Source organism: Xiphophorus maculatus, chromosome 1, assembly GCF_002775205.1.
Source record: "Xiphophorus maculatus strain JP 163 A chromosome 1, X_maculatus-5.0-male, whole genome shotgun sequence".
Lineage (NCBI taxonomy): Eukaryota > Metazoa > Chordata > Actinopteri > Cyprinodontiformes > Poeciliidae > Xiphophorus > Xiphophorus maculatus.
Window position 1 is genome coordinate 18,409,802 of NC_036443.1, and position 19,815 is coordinate 18,429,616.

At 35.5% G+C, this 19,815-nt stretch overlaps 1 protein-coding gene across 2 annotated transcripts in view; it reads right to left on the reverse strand.

Moving 5' to 3' along the window:
• Positions 1–14,760: 14,760 nt before the first annotated feature.
• LOC102218276 (opsin-5-like) overlaps positions 14,761–19,815 on the reverse strand; it is a 58,211-nt gene continuing 53,156 nt past the window's right edge. For both annotated transcript variants that reach the window (XM_014469751.2, XM_023330969.1), the window contains 2 exons: positions 16,248–16,582; positions 14,761–16,145 (listed from right to left, as the gene is read on the reverse strand). In XM_014469751.2, coding sequence (XP_014325237.1) covers positions 15,645–16,145; positions 16,248–16,582 — 836 coding nt within the window. In that variant the 3' untranslated portion in view covers positions 14,761–15,644. The remainder of the gene's footprint in view (positions 16,146–16,247; positions 16,583–19,815) is intronic.

Below are 19,815 nucleotides of genomic sequence, written 5' to 3' on the forward strand. Positions count from 1 at the left end.
TCAATTCTTGAAAGAAATAAACAAAAAACATGAGGTTAATGAAAAAACGTAATTTATGAGAACAACTATTTACAAGTGTGTGTGTGTGTTTATGCAGGCATGTGGAAGGTGTTGTTTATTTTTGAGACAAAGAAGAAAAACAGAAGGCATCAGGTGCTGACCTGTGGAGGTGGTGATGAGGCTGTGTAGGTGTAAAAGCGAGGAGACAGGTTTTCTGTTTGTTTTGTTTTTTTGACTAGGTGGCAACTTTCAAGTCATTTTGTTTGAGTTTGTTTCAGATTTAGTTTAACACCACAGCTGAATTGCCTGAGTACAAATAAATGGTGTACTTTAGAAAAATAAGGAGTTGATGCAGAGAAATGAAAAGTTAGTTTTAGGTGAAAATAAACCTTTTTTATTATTATTTTATTTGGAAAAGTCAATTATCGTCTTGTTGATCCTCTCAAACACATCAAGAAGATCAATAAAATCATCAGGAAGGCCAGGTGTGTCGTAGGAGAGGAACTGGACTCTCTAGTTGGAGAAGAGATTCCATTAATTTCAATCTTTATTAAAGATGCAGTAACCTGGTCAATAGTAGAGATAAAAGAATTACCAAAATGAGGACAATGTTAATTAAAGAGTATTCTTCACTACCTCTCCATTATATGATGGACAGGTGTGGGAGCTCATTGAGCAGCAGACTGACTGCCACAACGTTGGAAATCATTCCTGTTAATCACTGTCAAACAACTTTTCCACACTAATGAATTACTTTAACTTGAAAATCCATTTTTAAAGAAATTTTCAATCTTTTTCTGGTTGTCAGGTGTTTTGATTTTGTAATTTTGAGAATTTCCCCATAAGGATTTATGTAATGTCACTGAATAAGAATCTAACATCGCAGAATACCAACCCTCAAGGATTGACCTTTGACACCTCTGTAGAGCCTTGAATTTTTCAAAGTGAATATTTCAGACATGCTTTTGTATGTAAAATGCAACAAAAACAGTTTCTGTTTTTGTGAAAATGTATGGCACATTGGCGTATCATGCTTTGACATACATCTCTGTCCTTTCCAGTCAGAAGAGACATGTTGGTAAATTTAAATGGCTGAGTGAAGATAGATTTCAGATAGATTCTGAGCAGAGGATGAAATCAAGAGAAATATTTGGATCAAAAGCAATTTGTTCTACCTCTACAGAATATGTAAGAAAAGAAGTTCATCTCTGGCGATTTGATCAAGCTATATGCAATGCACATTTAATAATTCAAACACATGAACTACATTGTGCCTATAATAGGGTAAGATTGTGAATTAGTTGGCTTCAGATAAAGCCAGATTTATATGAAAATTTAGCTTTGTTGATATGCTTTAGACAATAGTATTACAATTTCATTTTATTTAAAACTTTATATGAAATGACAAATCACCTACAGTGACACTGAACCAGAGTAGAACTTAATACATTTGGTTAGAGTAAATTTAGATTTTCTTATGGTGACTTCCATTTACTTAATTTCGGTAGCTCAGTTAATGATCACCTTGTTAGGTTTGTTTGGTCAAATCCTTATTTTCTATATTTTTTAATCATAATTTCTAATGCTCTTCTGTGTGACAAACTTAAACATCCCCATAACTTGAGTGCAGATTGTCATGTCTTCACAGTATGCCTTTTCTTTCTCATTTATCTCCCTTCACCTACTTGCTTAATCGTTCCACCCTGCCTCCATGCTCTTTTGGTTTCTATTGATCAATGTCAGATACTTAATTGCAGTGAGGTGTGACAATGTTCTCAATTTTCATTATCTACGTGTCTTCAGCATGCTTGTTCTTGTATGTGTGCCCTCCATTCACCAGAGAGTGTGACAGTCTTGTGTACATATTCAGGAAACCTAAAAAGATACAACAAAAGGTACTGAAGCAAAACCAAATGTGTAATAGTCTCAGTGGAACCAAACAACAGCATGAAAAACTGTTTTCCACTGCCCTTTTCAGCAGCTCACACCATCTGAGAGGGCAAACTCAATTATTCAAAAAAAAAAAATAAAGTCATGTCATTCTGTATGAACTGCATAATTTTCTTTGCAGCTGCAAAGTAGTTTGTCACTTGAAACAAAATGTTCTCATTTCAGTTGACTCCAGGAACAGAGTGTAGCCATTTTTATTTCTAACAGCCCTCAGGGAGACATCCACTGCAATTAATTTCTACAGTGCATAGAATATTTTACATTTATGTAAAGCTTCCATCAGTTTATACAACTTTTCACACCAGGACATCAAATTCTAAAGTATTTCAGGAATGTCTTTTTTTGTTGCGCCTACAGAAATCTTTGATATTGTTCAACATCAGCATTGTCACAGTGTTCTCATAAAAATATCTTCAGCCAATATTTCTTGTCATTGCAGTCAGGTCCATGTATTCTTTGTAGATGTTGATTTTGCAGTGTCATTACGTAAACTATGTTTGACCTTTGCCGGTTATTACCTTATTTTAACCGCTAAGCTCCTACAGGAAAAATTACATTCACAATTTATTTTCTCTCTGTACAACATATTTAACTCTTGATTAAAATATGCTTAACAGTTCTTTTTCTAAACTTGTGTCATGTTTTCCTGAAATGGCATTTGCTGATAATTTGACTAATTAATCTTAACCTCTGTGCTGAGCTCATTTCACTCATTTATTAATACACAACTCTGGTCTGAGTGAATTCTCAGTTCTGATTGGCTGCCGGGTGCTCCATTAATTCCTTGTAAAGTGCACCAACTGACTAGCTTAAATTAAAATGTCTGTTCACCATTTAAATGAATATGTTGGCTCAGTCTGCATATAAAAGCCTGGGATGGTAATTTGGATGGAGGAAAAGCATTGATCTATGCTTTCCAGTGCTATTCCATTTTAACACTTAAATATTTAGATTTATTTCTATTGCTTCAAAGAGCAATGGTCCTATGTATTTAGATTATTGCATCTAAATAAACCTCATTCGCATTGCATTTAGGTAGTTTCAGCAGAAAAGTTCATGAATAAATAACTAACTTCACCTGAAGGCCTTTTCAATAGCTTTGGTCAAGAAAGTTAAGTGGTTGGTTCAGTAGGTCAAAGATAGTTTTTTTGTGCATTTCACACATAAGAATAGGTATGTTAGGATTATTTACAAATAATTTAATTATGTGATATGCATGTGAGGTTTCATTTGAACTACTGAAGTGTACAGGTTTAGGGAGAAGAGTAAGGAGAAATACATGGATGTAAAGAAACTGAGTAATTGCTGGATTCAGTAGAAAAAACCCCTCAACATTATAAAGTGAAGTGACAAGATAAAAGCAAAAAATATTTCATCAATGACATAGCCATACATAGTTCCCAGCAAAGAAGTCTGTACCTTCATCAGTCATTTTTCCAAGCTCTCTCTTTCAGTCCTCTGGTGATTTACGTCACAGATTTATGTCCACTCAAAAAGAGTTACACAAGTAAACATTCAGACATTTGTTTGAGTTCACGAGTCTCTGTTTTGAGATGCCTCAAGGGTTTAATCCAGTTAAATGTGCACTTCTTAGATTATTAAATCCACCATGAGGAATGTCAGCTGAGAGTACAAGGTCAGCAAAATGTAAAAAACAGTCACAGAAGAGCTACATTTCTGCCCAAAGGAATGGATCACTTTCTAAATTTAGGATTTTTCAGTGTCCCAGTATAGCTCTTACAAAAAGCCGTGTGTCAGTAGGAAATGAAAACCTGCAGAGGCAGAAGGTTAATCATTTGATTAAAAACATGAAGTGGTTTGTATGCAAAGTATTTTATTTAAAAAAATCTGCCAAGTAATTTCTTACTTGGCCACACGAAAACAAGCTTCCTTTCCCCTGGCATTTATGTATTCTTCACTTTACAGAAAAAATAATGTCAACAGTATATGATAGTATATGATAGTATTACAATTTGAAAAATGTATTAAACTTAACTTCTTTTTAAACCAAGTGCTGAAAAAAAATGCTCATTATATGATAACAATGTCATTGCACCATTTCATTTAATAAACAAACCAATTATCAATGAAATTGTATTAATAATTTTAGTGTTTATAGCAGAACTATACAATTGAATGCATTTGCTAAATGCATTTATTTCACTCAGTAGCTATCTCAACAGGACTTGGAAAATAACCCAAACCAACAAAACCAGTGGCAGGTAGAAGTCTTTTACTGACTTGTTTTTATAAGAAAGTAATATTTTGTTAGGTGTTTGTGGCAAAACTTGCTACATCCTTCCTGATTATTTTCTCACAACAAGTTGAATCCACCAGGCCCCTGAGCTTCAACCAGGAGATGAAGCAGGGTATTTGTTTCTGACAGAAATACCCCTGGACAGATTGTGCTGGTAACCCATTCATTCATTTACTTTTTTTTTTCTTTTTTCTTTTTTGGAGAAAGTAACCAGAAAAGGCAAGATTAAAAGGGTTGTTCCACTATATAAAAAATTGACAAAAACAAACAAAAACGACAACTAAGAGAACAATAGATGATTCACGTAAGGACTTAAGAAAACAACAATAAGAAAGTTTGTATTACACAAATACACTGCAGTTGTGTGACACTAGAAATAATACCTCAGAGGTGAAGGTTGAATAATAAATCCACAGTGAACAGGAAAACCTTCAGTAATTGCTTTGTTTGATGATTAACCAGTGAGTTACAAGGTACTGAACGAGTAATGATGGAAAAATATGTTCCCGACTAACAGTGCCAGCTCTCCCAGCAGCTGATTTTCATAAACTCATAATACAATACAGGTGTAGTAAAGATACACATATCTCAGAGTGAACTTCAGGCTACTAATCTCTCTGTAGATCACTCTTTTGTTTTTTTATTTAGGTAATTGACAATAGATACAATTCTGTTTTTAGTGCTTCTTATCTCTTGTCAGTTTTTACACTTTTATTCAAAGTTTTTGATTCTTAGATTCTTGCGGCAGGTTATAATAAACTTGATCTGCAATGCACCAACTGATAATTTGACGACAGCCAGATTATGACACTGTGCTGCAGTCAGTTCACTTACACACATTACCATCCATCCCACCCAGGTGCAGACCTGGCAGAGTGAAAATATTTTGGCAGATGGTGTTCAGCAGGGACATCTTGTTAAGGTGAAGCAGGCAGATCTCACCCATCTGTCTGCATATGGTGCAACTTGCCCAGTTACATCCAAATCTGGAGGATTAATGCAGTAGGCCAGGTATGCAAGGACAAAATAGGAAGAGGAAGTACAGTACATAGAGCAGTATCCAATCACTAAAAAAAACTTTGCTAAAAAGTGTGCGAATGAGTTTACTGTTGTGGGAAGGTCAGAGATGTTACTAAACTGAAGATTAAAGATTAACTTTTAAACAGAATATCTTTTTTTCATGCATATTGAATTAAAGCCTGTTACGTAATGTTGGTGGTTTCAGTTGATTTCTCAGTCAGCCTTTGACTCGTATACGTTCAAAGCATGACTAAGTTCTGGGAAATTTTGATTCAGATGTCTGTGCTGTCCAGAACACCTTGCTGAGGCTCGAGGTTCTGACAACTGTTCAAGCCTGTGAAGCTCAGGAAAAAAGGGAGTAAGCTAAATAAAATTTTCAGCAAGAAAAAAATAAACAATCTGAAGGCTGCAGGAGGCTTGCCAACTTGCAGGCTTTAGTGTGAGACACTTGCTTTCAAGCTTGCTTCCTTGCATTCGCATTGTTCAAACTAATCTCGCAGCAGTTGAAGAAAACTTCAAAGACCCTCTGTTGAGAAATAAAAAGCAAGGAAAAAGGTTGTCTCAAGGGTGCACAATGAGACACTAAATTAAGATTTTGTTTTCCTTTGAGATGGGCGTCCTGAAAAATAGATAAATTGTGTCACACCTACAACGAAAGTTGTTTTAATACAGAGAATTTGTCCTACTGAAGTTACAGCATCTGCAGTCCCTATAACAGGAGTCTTCAAATCTACGTAGTTATTGAGGTTTTTCGTTTTTTTTAGTATTTTAACATGTTTTACATAATTTCTAGTTAATTGTGTTCAAACGTTTTTGGGAGGTAAAGTACAAATTAGAACTTCTTGTGGGATTAGTAAAATAATGTTCACATTATACAATTCTTTGGGATATAAAAACGGGCAGTGATTTAAAAAATAAAACACCTTGCAAATTGAGACCACACAGATCTCTGTCACTCTATGGATTCAGCTGACAAAGGCAATCAGAAAAACAACAAATATTGGGCATTGAGTTTAGTCAGGTACTCCAATACCGATAATTTAAAAATGTCTCAGTTGGGATCATGATCAGTTGAACTATTTAATCTAGCAGGTTAACAGCTAACCTTTATGGAAGATGCCCCCCTCCCACCTTACCCACACCAAAATCCTGATTAATATTTTTCAAATCAAGCAGAGAACATAATTATAAAATCAGCTTCTAATCCGCATACTGTTAAAATGATGATGTTCAGCTTTTAGTGCACATCCAGTGAAACACAAATGAGTGGAAAACAATTTTTCAGGTGATATTGATATAAACCTCCCACTGAATTATGCTGATTATCAAATCAAATTCAAGCAACAAAGGTGTGCAGCTGCCCATAATTATTATAATCAAACATAAATTATCTGATCACCCAAGATCTTCTCTTCAGCATCATTACTTACAACTGAGGCCTTTTCTTAGTAAAAGAAGGAATTTGCATAAATAAATTTCCCAATTGTCTTTATTTAACATTTTTATTCTAATCAAGAACAAACGATTTGCCCTTGGATGGATATATTTTACACTTTTCTTACAATCGTTTATATTTATTTCAACAAAAAATAGGTGTAAACATTTTCACAGTGCATTTGTAACTCCACTGACAACAATCATAATAATTTATTAAATGCAAAGTGATCATTTTAAACTCTATATAGATAAATATTTTCTTATATAAACAGACATAACTGTACAACATGTCACATTCACCCTTGATTGTGTCTTTGAAATTGGGGAAGAAGGTCTGCATAACATCTGATGTGTTATTTTGTCGTAATACATCTGCAAAGCTAAAATCTCCCAACAGCAAGTTGTTTCTCGTCCAATTGTTCTGTTTTCCCAAATGTGACTATTTTCATGTTTCTGCTTTCGTTCGGTAGTTATTCTTTTTCAAAAACAGCAATCATCTCGGATTTGTCACAAGTCTAAAGAGGTGCTTAGAGTACTTACACATTGAAAAATAGACAACTCTTTAGTTTTTCAAAATATGCTGATTCAGAATCTCACAGTCAGAAAGGAACTAGGGGAATCGGGTTTATCACGATCTCATACTCGCATCTTTCCAGACAAGACTCAACGTTAAGAAAAACATGCTTAACAAAAGTATTGATTTGATGCCTTGAGGGGAACTGCTGAAAACAGCTGAATTCATAATGCAGGGAGTAATGACTGCTGCACAGAGCTTGAGGCTCTCCATGAACACTGCTATATCAGCACTCTGATTTTGCTGTAATTAGGCTTCTGTGCAGTAAACAGCTCATCCATGCAAGTGTAAAGAAATGTTTGCACTTTTGCTACCTGGATTTCCTAACATTGAAAGCTCTTTGAATTCAAATTCAGCTACAGATAATGTATGTTTCAAACTACGTACCTACAGTCAAGAAAAATCTCCCATTGTTATTCAGTGGCACAGAGACATACAGTATTTCTCATATAAATATTGTCACTCTAATGGACTTAGTGCAAAGAATATTGTGGAACACTGCTTTCCAAATGTCTTCAAACATCCCTTTCAGATTTTGTCACGCTACAACTAAAACCTTAATGTATTTTTGCAGAGGATTTTAGGTCTTTGACCCGCACAAAATAAAAATTTCCAAATAAAAACGGTAAAAGTTGTGGCATGCATTAGTATTCAGCACTCTGCATTCTGATACCTCTACAAATATGCAATGCAATCAAAATGCTTTCAAAAGCTATGTCATTAATAAAACAAATATTTTTCTTAAATGCTTTATTAAATATTTATGGCTTTTCTGTGAAGGCTTCGCAGTAAAGGTGTGCGAAGCTGCATATTTTGGTGTCAATCTGATACCAAGTAAATACAGGGCCTGTATCACAGACAGCACTACTGATACCAATATATTTTATCGTTTAATTTTGTTACATCATCAAGCATCTGATCATTAGATGTTTTTGTGGTTTTTCCTTTGAATTATTTTGTTAAAACCTAGGCACTAATTTTAACAAAGTTGATTCAAAATATGTTTAAAACATATCAACACAATAAGCAGAAATAGAAAAACAGCACGGAACAGGTGTTTTTTTTTCTAAATAAAGTGCAAAAAAATTATAATTTGAGAACAAATCAAATGTTTTTTTGGGGAAATTTTTTCTTGGTAAAGCTTAGAAACTAAAATACAAAAATAAAATACATTTCAAGGGGGAATCTGAAACTAAAGTATCAATTTTACCTCACAAGTATTGATCTGAAGCTGATACCAACTTTTTTATCAATATTATGGATTGATCCGCCCACCTCTACCTCACAGTTTTATTTATCAACAAAGGTGAACAAACAACATTATGAAGACCAGTGAACACACCCTATAGTTAACTAAGGAATGAATATCAAACCGATTGAGAACCGGCCCCTTTAAGGGTTTTTAGAGAAGCTGCCAAGAGACCCAATATAAGCAGGGTAGAGGAAGCAGGAAGTATTAGCAATGCATTGCTCCACCTTGACCTTCATGGAAGAGTAGCAAAAAGAAAGATGCTGTTAAAAGAAAGCTCTAAACATTGTGTGTAAATTGTTTCTCCAAGCCATGTAAAACACAAGCAATTGTGAAGGAGGTACTTTGGTTAGCAGCTTAGTGAGGATGCTTTTCTACAACTGGTACAGGGGAGCTGGTCAAAGTTGGTGTGAAGATGGATGGAGCTAAATACAAGATGGCCCTGGAAAAGAAGATGCTGAAAAGATGGAAAAGAACAGCCAGAGCTACAAAGGAAATAATTACACCCAAGCACATTTATGTACTGTATATGTTTTAAGGGTTGAAACAAAGTCCAAATCAATTCAGAATCTGTGACAAAACTAAAAAACACTCATGGTAGCAAATGGTCATCTTTAGATGAGAAAGCTGACAGAGACATTTCTTAAAAGCACGGAGTTGTAATTGATAACATTTTCTAAATACTGTATATTGTGGCACTAGTGGCATTCATTTACAGAGTTACAGGCAAATAATGGGCAGAGAGAGAATGGCAAAGACATGAAGGAAAGCTTCTTTTGTTTTTAATCAAGCCACAGATGGACTGACAGCCTCAGTATTTGAGGGAACTGCTGTACCACAGTGAGGCCCTGTAATGGATATAACTCTAGTAAAAACTCAGTGAGGCGAAATTAAAATGCAAGCCACACATCATCATGTTCCTTTTAATTCAGAATAAGACACTGTTTAGTGTTTGCATGTCACTTAAAATCCCAATAAAAGACAATGACATCTGTAGCATTGCTTGTGTTATTTAGAAGTGTTTCTATCTCAATATAGTACATTTACACTATAACATGTGGGCACCTGATGTGTAACAATGGGCTGGGCATACCAAAAGCTTTGGAACTGACCAATTACGGCATATTTATGTAAGACTTGTCCGACAGAGAGTCTTATACAAATATGCCATTTGGCTCCATTTATGGAGGCATCGTCTTAGCAGTCTCATGGAAATTTTAGACAAGCTTAAGTAAAATAGACCCAGCTGCAGAGAACAAACCTACTAATCCGACAGCTTACACGCACCACAATCTCTTAATGACAGACATTTATGGAAACACTTTGAATGTGACTCTGCTAAAGCTCAAACTACATATAAATAAATAAAAAACCTTCATCCCCATTTCAAGACACTGGAAGAGACATTTTCTTCTTATTTATACAATTTGGCTGATATTCATGAATGGCATTTTATCTATAGATGGCATCTTTACAAACACATACTGTATATACACACTTATATTCACACATGCAGCCCTATACAGTATGTACACTATATTATCTTTATGAGTAAAGCCAGTGTACATGACCCAGGAGGGAATGGCTCATGATGCAGAATAAACACAAAGGGAGTTGTAGCATTTAATATTGAAGAAGAAAACAGTAGAAAAGAGACATCAGAAGCAGATTTTCACAGTTGCATTTCCTGGTTTCAGTGTCCATCTTTGCCCACAAAATGTAGGGCCAAACAAACCTTCTCAGCTCATGGCTTGAAGCCGAGTCTCTGATATGTATATTCTTCTCATGTTCATCTGCATATTAGTAGAAAAATATGAGCGTTGAAAACAGCATTTTGTCTTTGACGGAGAGTCTGAAAGTGACTGTAACCTTTGGTTGCTGCAGACTTAGCTTTAAATGTCTTCATTGATCCTCAAGTCTTAACAATTGTTTCCTTCTTTTGTAATGTCCCAGCAACAAACAAACCACCATCGGTGTGAAAACATCACAGAAGTACAATCATTAAGTTTTTTTTTTTTTTTTTTTTCTGGAAATGAATACCATACCAAGCCACGCTTTAATTATTCTTTTTTTATCCACTTTATTCTGAAGGTTACAGAACAAGATAAAGTAATGAGATGCCACCCTGCACATGTAGGAGTTGATCAATATGCAATGTAAAGTAAAAGCTGAAGCTGATGAATGGACTTTCAGCAGCATCTTTATAAAAGCTTTAGAAAAACTTCACTTTGCAAATGGTGTTTCTTTTTTCTTCTTTTTTAAAAACTTTTTTACGAATACAAGATTTTCACATGAAGCTACACGTGTCAGGTGAAATAAACTCAGGCTACAGACAGCCTGAGGCGTCGTTCACTTTATCTCACAGCTCAGTGTTAAAGGATTCACACTCAAGCCCCACAAGTCTCTGCTGTCAGTAGAAAACTCATAGAATAAACTCGTTTGGTTTAAAGACCACAGATGCTCGTTGGCCTTTATTCTTCTGTCACAGTTTCTTTTAACATAGCATTCACAAACTTATGACTAAGTATATTGACTTTAGTTAAGGGGTTAGGAAGCAAAAACCTGCCTGGGGATATGCCACATTGAGGGTTTGAAGAAGGCATTCATACAAAACACAGTTGTTTCTAATGTAAAGAGTTGCAGAGTGTTGCTCCAAGTCTACTTTTGGATGCAGCAATAATTTATGTTAGGGTAGGTCCATGTTATGCTACTAAGGGTTATGTTTGTGGACATGTTTTACTAAAACCACTACAATCATCAACCGTATTTACTGATAGAAAAAAATCATAGGCTTTACTGTGAATTAGATTCACTGAAAAATTGTTAAAAATATATAGTCATAAAGTATAACAAAAACACTTTCAGCACAGCTGTTTATTTTGTTTTAAGACACACTATAACAACTTTTAAAAGTTGTCATAGCAGCATTAGTCTATGTCCTCCACTTTGAAAGTAAAGAGGTAGAAATGAACATTTTGAGTTACCAGAAATTTGTACTTATAGTTACATTTCAGTGTCCAAATAAATGGACAAACACCTGCAGAAAGATGAATTTCATGCATTGTTTTTCCCAGTCTCTAATGTTCCTATTGACCATATATCAGTCACAACCCAAGTTACTCAGAAACAAACAAATCAAAAAGTCAAAAAAGTAAGTGGAGTTATATAAAGAATTGGGATTAAACACCTTACTTATTTTGTTATAATTAGAAAAGTACACCATGATGAGATCTGTTTTTTTATGGTGAAACCAGTAACATGCATTATTGTGATGCAACCAATTTTTCAAAACCAACTGTCTCCAAATCTTTCAGGTTCAGAGAAACGTGTCTATGTCTAAACTGCTTGATTCAGTTCTTTCACAAGATTTTCAAATTTAATTTAAATGGGGGGTATTATATATTCTTCAGACACGTAGAGCCACTTTATGGCACAATCAGTTACATTCAATTGTTATAAAAATTCTGAATATATTAAAAATAATTTGAGAACAACTTCAGAAATTTGACTTCATGTCAAAGCCGATTCTGACACCTTGAAATTTGCCTCTGTTCCTTTAAGAACCCCCCTTTCAGTACGTCATCCAAAGAAAGCTTCCCCATGCCGTCCATTGATGCTGTTTACAGCCATACTTAAGAACATTGTAGTTTGTGTGATTAGTTCAGCAGACTCACAGTTCCACCAGGTGCTCGCTGTTCTCTGCCGTCGCTAGTCTGGTGGAGCCGTGGAGCTCAGCTGTGGACTGAAACTCCAGGGTGGAGCTTTGGGGGAAGAACTAAAAGAACAAGCGCATTGCATGAGGAGGCGTTAAGGCTCTGCCAATTGGCTGCCACTCGAGATTCAAGGTTTTCTTAGACATGCATAAATGAGCAACAGTCTGGTTATGTGTTTGATGAGGGAATGACATTGTGACATCATACAAAACTCTAAACAGTTGATTTTGCATAATACACTCCCTTTAAGCAAGAGATTAACTGGGACATTTTAACAACCTTGATTTTGTTCTCTTAACCCAATTATTGTGTCTTTATGTTTTTGGAATCATTGTTTTATATACATATGTACTTTTTAAAGCCAGATCATTCAATCACATCAAGTGGTAAAATTGAAATAATCCAAGGAAATGATGCTCCCGTCAAGTTTCACCTTTTGTATGGTGTTTTTGGCGTGAGGTGTTATGCGTTTTCTCCTTCCAACATGGTATTAAAAACAATTACATTCAAAGACTTTAATTTTTTTCTCAACCAACAAGGCTAGATTAACCCACTGTTTCACGGGTTGTATAAAAGGTTTAGAGCAAACCCTTAACAGCTTAAAAAAAAACTTTTTCTTGAGGGGGAGTCTTGTGCAGTAACTGTGCAAAGAAATCTTTGTGATTTAGTGAATTACTTAAAGAGAAAAACTGTACTTGCTAATTCCAGATCTCTCTGAAGCTCTTCATGATTGCCCTTCAGCACCTGATTATTTTGAACTCTTCTGATTAGTTTTTTGACTTCTTTGTCAGAAATCTAGTGAGGAACACTTGGTTAAGATTGGCTTATGTTGAAGTTTTATTGTTTCCTCTTCAGTGTCATGGACTGTGGTCACTGGCAAATTTCTAAGTTTAATAATACCTCTGTAAGTAATCTTATAGAGCCTTTTGCATGGGTCTTTACCTCGGTAATGAAAATCCTTCTTATACACCATCAACTTGCACTAAACCAGCTGAGTTAATTTGGACTAATAGGAAACGGGATGGCAAATACAAACAGAGCAGTTTTCTTGGATTCTTAGGATTTTTTTCCCCCTACCATTTTTCTGTGGGTTGAACATGCTCTCCACTTTATTTCTCAAAAAGTAACTTAGGGATAGGTTTGTTGTATTTTCTATGTATGTGTTGAGTATGTACCCCAGGCTATGTGTAGTCATAGCCTTAGCTAGACAGTAGCCCTTCAATAACAGGCCTCTCGCAAACCCATGGCTAAATGTAAAAACTATAAAAATAAAAATATAAAGCAGGCAGAGGGCGGTGTATTTTTACTGCTGATTTTTTCTTTTTCTTTTTAATTTTATTTTATTGTTGAATTTGTTAGATTTCACCTCTTACTGAGTCATTAGGGAGTTGAGATCATTTCACGAGATTATCTGCAACATGTCACTTGATTGTTATGTCACCTCAAGCAGAATATAAGGTGATCATGTGAAACAGCAAACATCAAATATGAGCTGCTTCTGTTGTCAGGTAATTTGTGAAAACTAGAAAGAGCCAGAGCCTTCCCTGCATAATGAGTAAAGATATCACAGAAGCTACGCCAGTCAACAAAAACACACACTCAAGCAGATCTAATTCATCTTGTACATGGCATGTCTTTTTTGACTTCCGTTGATGACCTTTGCTGCCAGGAGAAAAGAACAAAACTGCCTGTTAGGCAGACAGTGCTCAGCCATGCTCAGTGAGCACTTTTATTCGGATAATGTTGGTATCTGCTGAGTCAGCCTTTTATGTCTCATGTTACCAACTTTTTTTTTAATAGTTGGTAAGAGAAGCAGTGAAGACAATATATCCATATGCATGCACAAGCATAGACGTTTTCTCCTGTTTTGTATTAATTAAATCAATCAGCGCCCTCTTGAATGTAATTTTTTTTTCTCAAGAGAAAATAACTGAAATATTTTTTTTTCTCAAAGTAATTACACATTATGAATGTGGATTTATTTATTTTTTGCTGATCTTGTGAGTGATGAAGACTAAACAGCAAAACCCGTTCTAGCTCAGTTAGAATGGATAAAATTATTTTCATTTGCTAACTGACTAATGGCAGAGTTAATTGGAGGGTTCAATTGTAATTTTATTTTGAGGTAGCATCTCAAACAAACAACTTCATTCACTTCATGAATAAGGACGAATTCAAAAGAAATAATGCAAGCACAATATCAAGAAGAGAATTGTGGATTTTCACAAGCCTGGTTCATCTTAAGTACAATGTTCAGATGCTTGAATGTGCCTTCTGTTTAGATGTTTAACACACAAGCAGCATGAGGATGTCCAGTCATCTTACGGATTATGAAGAAAACTAGTTTGGGTCCCAGAGTTGAATGAGTCTTATTGCGAAGTGTGCCTCTCAGTTGTAAATTGCTAAATTGTAAATTGTAATGGTTGTAATCACCATTCTAAAAATATTTTAGGTGTGCTTTTGTTTCTCCTGAACTTGTCTCTATCATGGACCCAGTCTGACCAACAGTTAACCCTATTTTAGTACAAAACTTCTTTTGTCATTTGAATCTGTCTTCTGTCAGTTGGAAAGGTGCTAATATGTAAGAAAACCAAAAAAAAAAACATTTATAAAATCTGCACAAGCCTGTTAGTTTAATTACTTTTGTGATTTTCTTTTGTTTTTTTTGTTTTTTAGAATGAGACAACTAATTGGGTAATCCATTCATTATGCATTTTTCCTGGCTTTGGTGCCAGAGGATCTAATTTTATATCACAAATTATAATATTTATTTAATTGATGAACCTATTTTTAAAAGGTGAACCTCAAGTTCGGCAAATTGTAGGCAAATTAATTGAGGCTTCGAAAACGTTCTTCCACAGCAATCGGGACACAATATTTACTTACTTTTAGATATGAGCAGCAACCCTGTTGTCCTTCAGTTTGAGGCATGCATTAATAAATACAAATATCCCATAATGTACAGTACTTGTAAAAACACATAAAGGGTTGATTAGGGAGTAGTCAGTTTCAGTATCAGTTCCTCCCTCTAAATCCAGCGTAAATTGATTTTGCATTTTTACTCTTCAGTCTTGTTTCCTAGATGTTGATTGTTCAGAGCAATAAAATAGTTGATGCTTGTAACTTTGACCTGACAAATCATCTGAACTGGTTGGCTTGCTTATTTTACTGTATTTGCATCTAACTGCATGATCAAATCTTGATTTATTTTTTTTTATATATAATTTTTTTCTATTGGCAGTATTAAATATTTGAGGCATAGAACAAGCTTCAAACTCAAGAATAATACTGAATAATAGTCTTTTTCATCAGTAAGTACGTCTTGAGCCTGTGACTATTCCTGAAATTGCAATTAGCCTTTTTCTTTTTAATCCAACGTCTTGCAGTTTTTTGTTGCTGGTTTCTTTTGGCAGCTTTTGTCTTTGAGGCAGCAATTTTCTCTCTTTAAAGAAAGTCACTCTGCAGCTCATTGGAGAGCTGACTGACAGCGACCTCGGTTTGCACAGATCCTTTCAGTATTCTGGCAGTCTGTTGAGGACTGTAATCTGTGAAATTTTCCTTGGCACCGGAGACTGTTTCAGTGCAAGGACAATGTCTGCAGGTCCGGTGGTTCTCTGGCAGTCCGTTAGACAACCTTGTAGAGTTGCACTCGTCAATGTGATGAGATTGCCTGCAAGTTCCCTTCTGTGCAGAGCTGTGTTGACAAAAACATCTGCAGAATGTGCTTCTGCAGTGAGCTACATCCCGACACAGAGACTTCCGGAAATTGGGCTTGAAGACCAGATAGACAATGGGATTGTAAAGGGTGGAGGACTTGGCAAAAATGGCTGCCAAAGCAAAAGCCATTGGTGGTACATCTGTTGCTTTCCCAAAGGCTGCCCACATGGAAACAACCGCATATGGACTCCAAGCTGTGAGGAAACCAATGCAAACTGCCACGGAAAGCTGAAAAGTAAACATGATGATACTTAAAAGACATTCCTCATGGGAAAAAAAGCTAATTAAGACAAAATAAGTGTTTCTAAAAAAGTAAGCTTATGGAGTTACCTTAACTATAAGTGCGTGTGCATTGGTGATCTTGTTCTGAGGAGACATGTGCTGCTGCACGGCCTGCCGAGAGCCTCGCACTGTCACCAAGATGAAGATGTAGGACAGAAATATAACAGTACAGGGAACAATGTAGCAGAAGAAGAAGAGACAGATGATGTAGCTCATCGCTGCAGAACTGTGGTTGGGAGCGTGCCAGTTGATGCAGCACGCAGTCCCATAAGGTTCAGCCCCATATTCTCCCCAACCTGACAGTGGACCCACGGCAAACACTCCGGCGTAGCACCAGATGCCCGCGACGAGTAGGGAGGCATGGCAGTATGAGAATTTGTTACCTGTAACGGGAGATGGCGGATAAATCAATGGCTATTAAAGACACAAAATGTGGTAAAAGTGTGAAACAGCATTTATTCAAGTGGTAGTTTGATACGGCGAATACATTTTTATTCCAACTAAAGTATATTTTTTTCAATTTTGAAAGGTTTTTCAGCACACATATGGCATCACATGTGTGGTGAATAATGATATATACAAATGTGAGTTTATCTAATGTGGGTAGATGTGATTTGAAAATCACTTGAAGGTAAAAAGAACAAGTTTAAAGTATTCTTTAAAATACTCTAGAGTCTAGACGTACAAACAATTCACAATAATTACAGCTACATCCAACTGATTGTCTAATATTTGTTTTAGCTGTTCAAAGACCTTAAACTGGGGCTACAAAATGTGGTTTTTGAAGTGATGAAGTTATAAACTTTAAGTGGGTGATTAAAACCAACAATAATCACGGAGTAGTCAAGTTCTTCCAGTGCTTTTCTGATGTAGTTTGTTTGTAATGGTACTGTTTATTCAGCTTGCAAAGCATTCAGTAAAATAGAGAAATTCTAAGTCTGGCAGAACACGAGCCAAACAAAGCAAGATATTTTCAACACAGTTTTTATGAAGGTCTATTTTTTGGTAACATGAAACCACATGCTCAGATTCTGCAGTATCCACTTTAAGCGTTTGCACCTAATTTTCCATAATGTTATATGAGAAGTTGTGCAAAATTTTTGCTGCAGCGCTCGTGCCCGAGTTTGAGTAAGAGGCTCTGTAAGAAATACTGCAACAGCCCTCACCGCATTCTGCTATAATTGATTTAGGCAAGGGCTTTTTCAGAGCACATTCAATGAAAAGGAGAACACGGACAGTCTTATCTGGCACCACACAGCCTCTTCAGCAGGATGTCAACCCCTCTTACTCTTCAAGCTGAGGGTGGGGGAGGCGATTACACCCAGTGGCCCTCGCTGAGCTGTGTGGACTTGTGGAAAGGGTATAGCCTTTACAGATGGATAGCTTTTTATCTGTGGTGGAACATTACTCCAGAGAACAAAACTCCAACTATCCAAGTGACACATCAAGGCTTAATCTCTTTTCAAACTGAACTGAATACCAGTTCAGAGAAAAATCCACACATTTTTGCTCCAACATTTTCAGCGATGATGTCTCAATCTTTTTTATTCTTCTAATTGCAATATTGAAATGCTAGCAAGTAAAAATTATTAGATAGTGCCAGTAGTCTTTGTTTTTTCAGATTAACATTGCAATAAACATTTAGATATATATTTGGCGAAACATTATATTAGAGAGATGAAAGAAGCTCTTATGACAAACTCAGATAATTATTGGTTTGAAGATAGAATCATCTGGATTGTCATAGGATGAAAACATATTTGGACTGCATTTGTAACAGTGATGTTTTATTTAGTCATTTAATTAATTTAGCCATTTTGACAGCCTATGCAGAAAAATGTGAAATGGACACATAAAAATTAGTGGAAGGCTGTAGTTTTTCTTTGTTTTTTTCTGTCTAAAGATCCAGCAGTGCTGTCCTCTTATCTACACATATCAACATATCGACTCCAATATCGGCAAGATGACAAATCAAAATTACTACTACAAAAAAGATAGCAACAAATAAGTACATATAAGTAAAAGAAATTAAAATAATAAAGTAAATCAAATAATAAACGTTAAGTATCAAAGGAAGAGCAAAATAAAGAAATAAATGCCCTGTTATGTTCATTCTATTTAAAATACATCTTCCATGTTTGCGTTAATTAAATAAATACTTGATTTTTTTTTTTACACTGAAATGCGCTAAAGAGAAGATACTGTATATTTGTTTAGTATTATTTTGTGTTAAAGCGTGTGTTTTTGTGGTTTTGTCATGAAGGTCATTTATTTCAAAATTACCCTAAATAAGATGTGTTATAAATTTTTAACTAAACATAACTTAGAGGCAGCAGGATGGCACAGGGTTCTTTGGCCTGAAGTCTCATAAAAGTGGAATAATTGGAGCTCATTTGCACTTCAGACACTATTTATAAGGCTCGATGTCTCTTGTGTTTTACACACTTCGTTATAGACCGTGTTTACCTGCAACTAAGCAAGAGGAGCTCTTTGAAAACACAGACTTCAATTATAGTGAGCAAAAGTTAAACCTGATTGAGGGCAGACAGCATATTTCACTCTATTGTAATTATGTCGAGTTGCAGAAAGACGAGGTGAAATTGAATCTGTTTTGACAACAACAAATTGTTCACAATATGAGATCTAAAAACTTACATTCTGTTGCATCATTGCAGTTAGGTCTGTGTCTCTAGATTTTTGTATCTTCTCAAACCAATGCAGGTTTTTGCTGCAGTAATTATATTTTGTCAAGCGATATCTAGTGTCTGTCAAGCACTGATAATGCAAACTAATAAATTATGTTCAAAATTTCCCTCTTCAGCGAACCCCTGTGGTGCAAACAGACTGGCATAAATGTGTGAGGAATATGAACAGAAACATCTCTATCTCAGTTAGTTATAATGTTTTGGGTGGAGGGCCAGTATCATAAAACCACTGAAATACAGACATGTGCTTGGATTGCTTTGATCCAATTTAGCTTTCTAATATTAAAAATATTAGCCTAATCAAAAGCTAATCAAAAGACCACATAGCAATCAAATTATTCCCCAGGAAGATAGACCACATTGCCCCAGTTTTAAAGTCCCTACACTGGCTCCCTGTAGTTCAGAGAATAAACTTTAAAATTCTGTTGTTAGTTTATAAATCACTGAAGGCTTAGCACCACAATACATAAAAGATCTGCTGCTGCTGTATCAACCTTCCAGACCCCACATGTCTTTTGGTTCTGGTCTGCTCTGCATCCACAGACACAAACATGGAGAAGCAGAATTCAGGTTCTATGCACCACAAATCTGGATCAAACTTCCAGGAAACTGCAAAACAGCTGAAACACTGAGTTCCTTTGAATCTAGACTAAAAACCCACTTGTTTAGAGTTCTTTTGAGACATAATAAATGAAACATTGACCACCATATCTGATGATGGCACTTGACAAAATGTAAAATGTTTACTGGCTTTCTCAATTGTTGACTGTTGGTGTCTTTTATGACTTTGTATTTTTGTGTTTTTGTGATGTAAAGCACTTTAAACTGCCTTGTTGCAGTTTAAAGTATAAGTATCAATCAATCAGTTGATTGATTGATTGATATGAATAAACCATCCTTAATAAACAGAT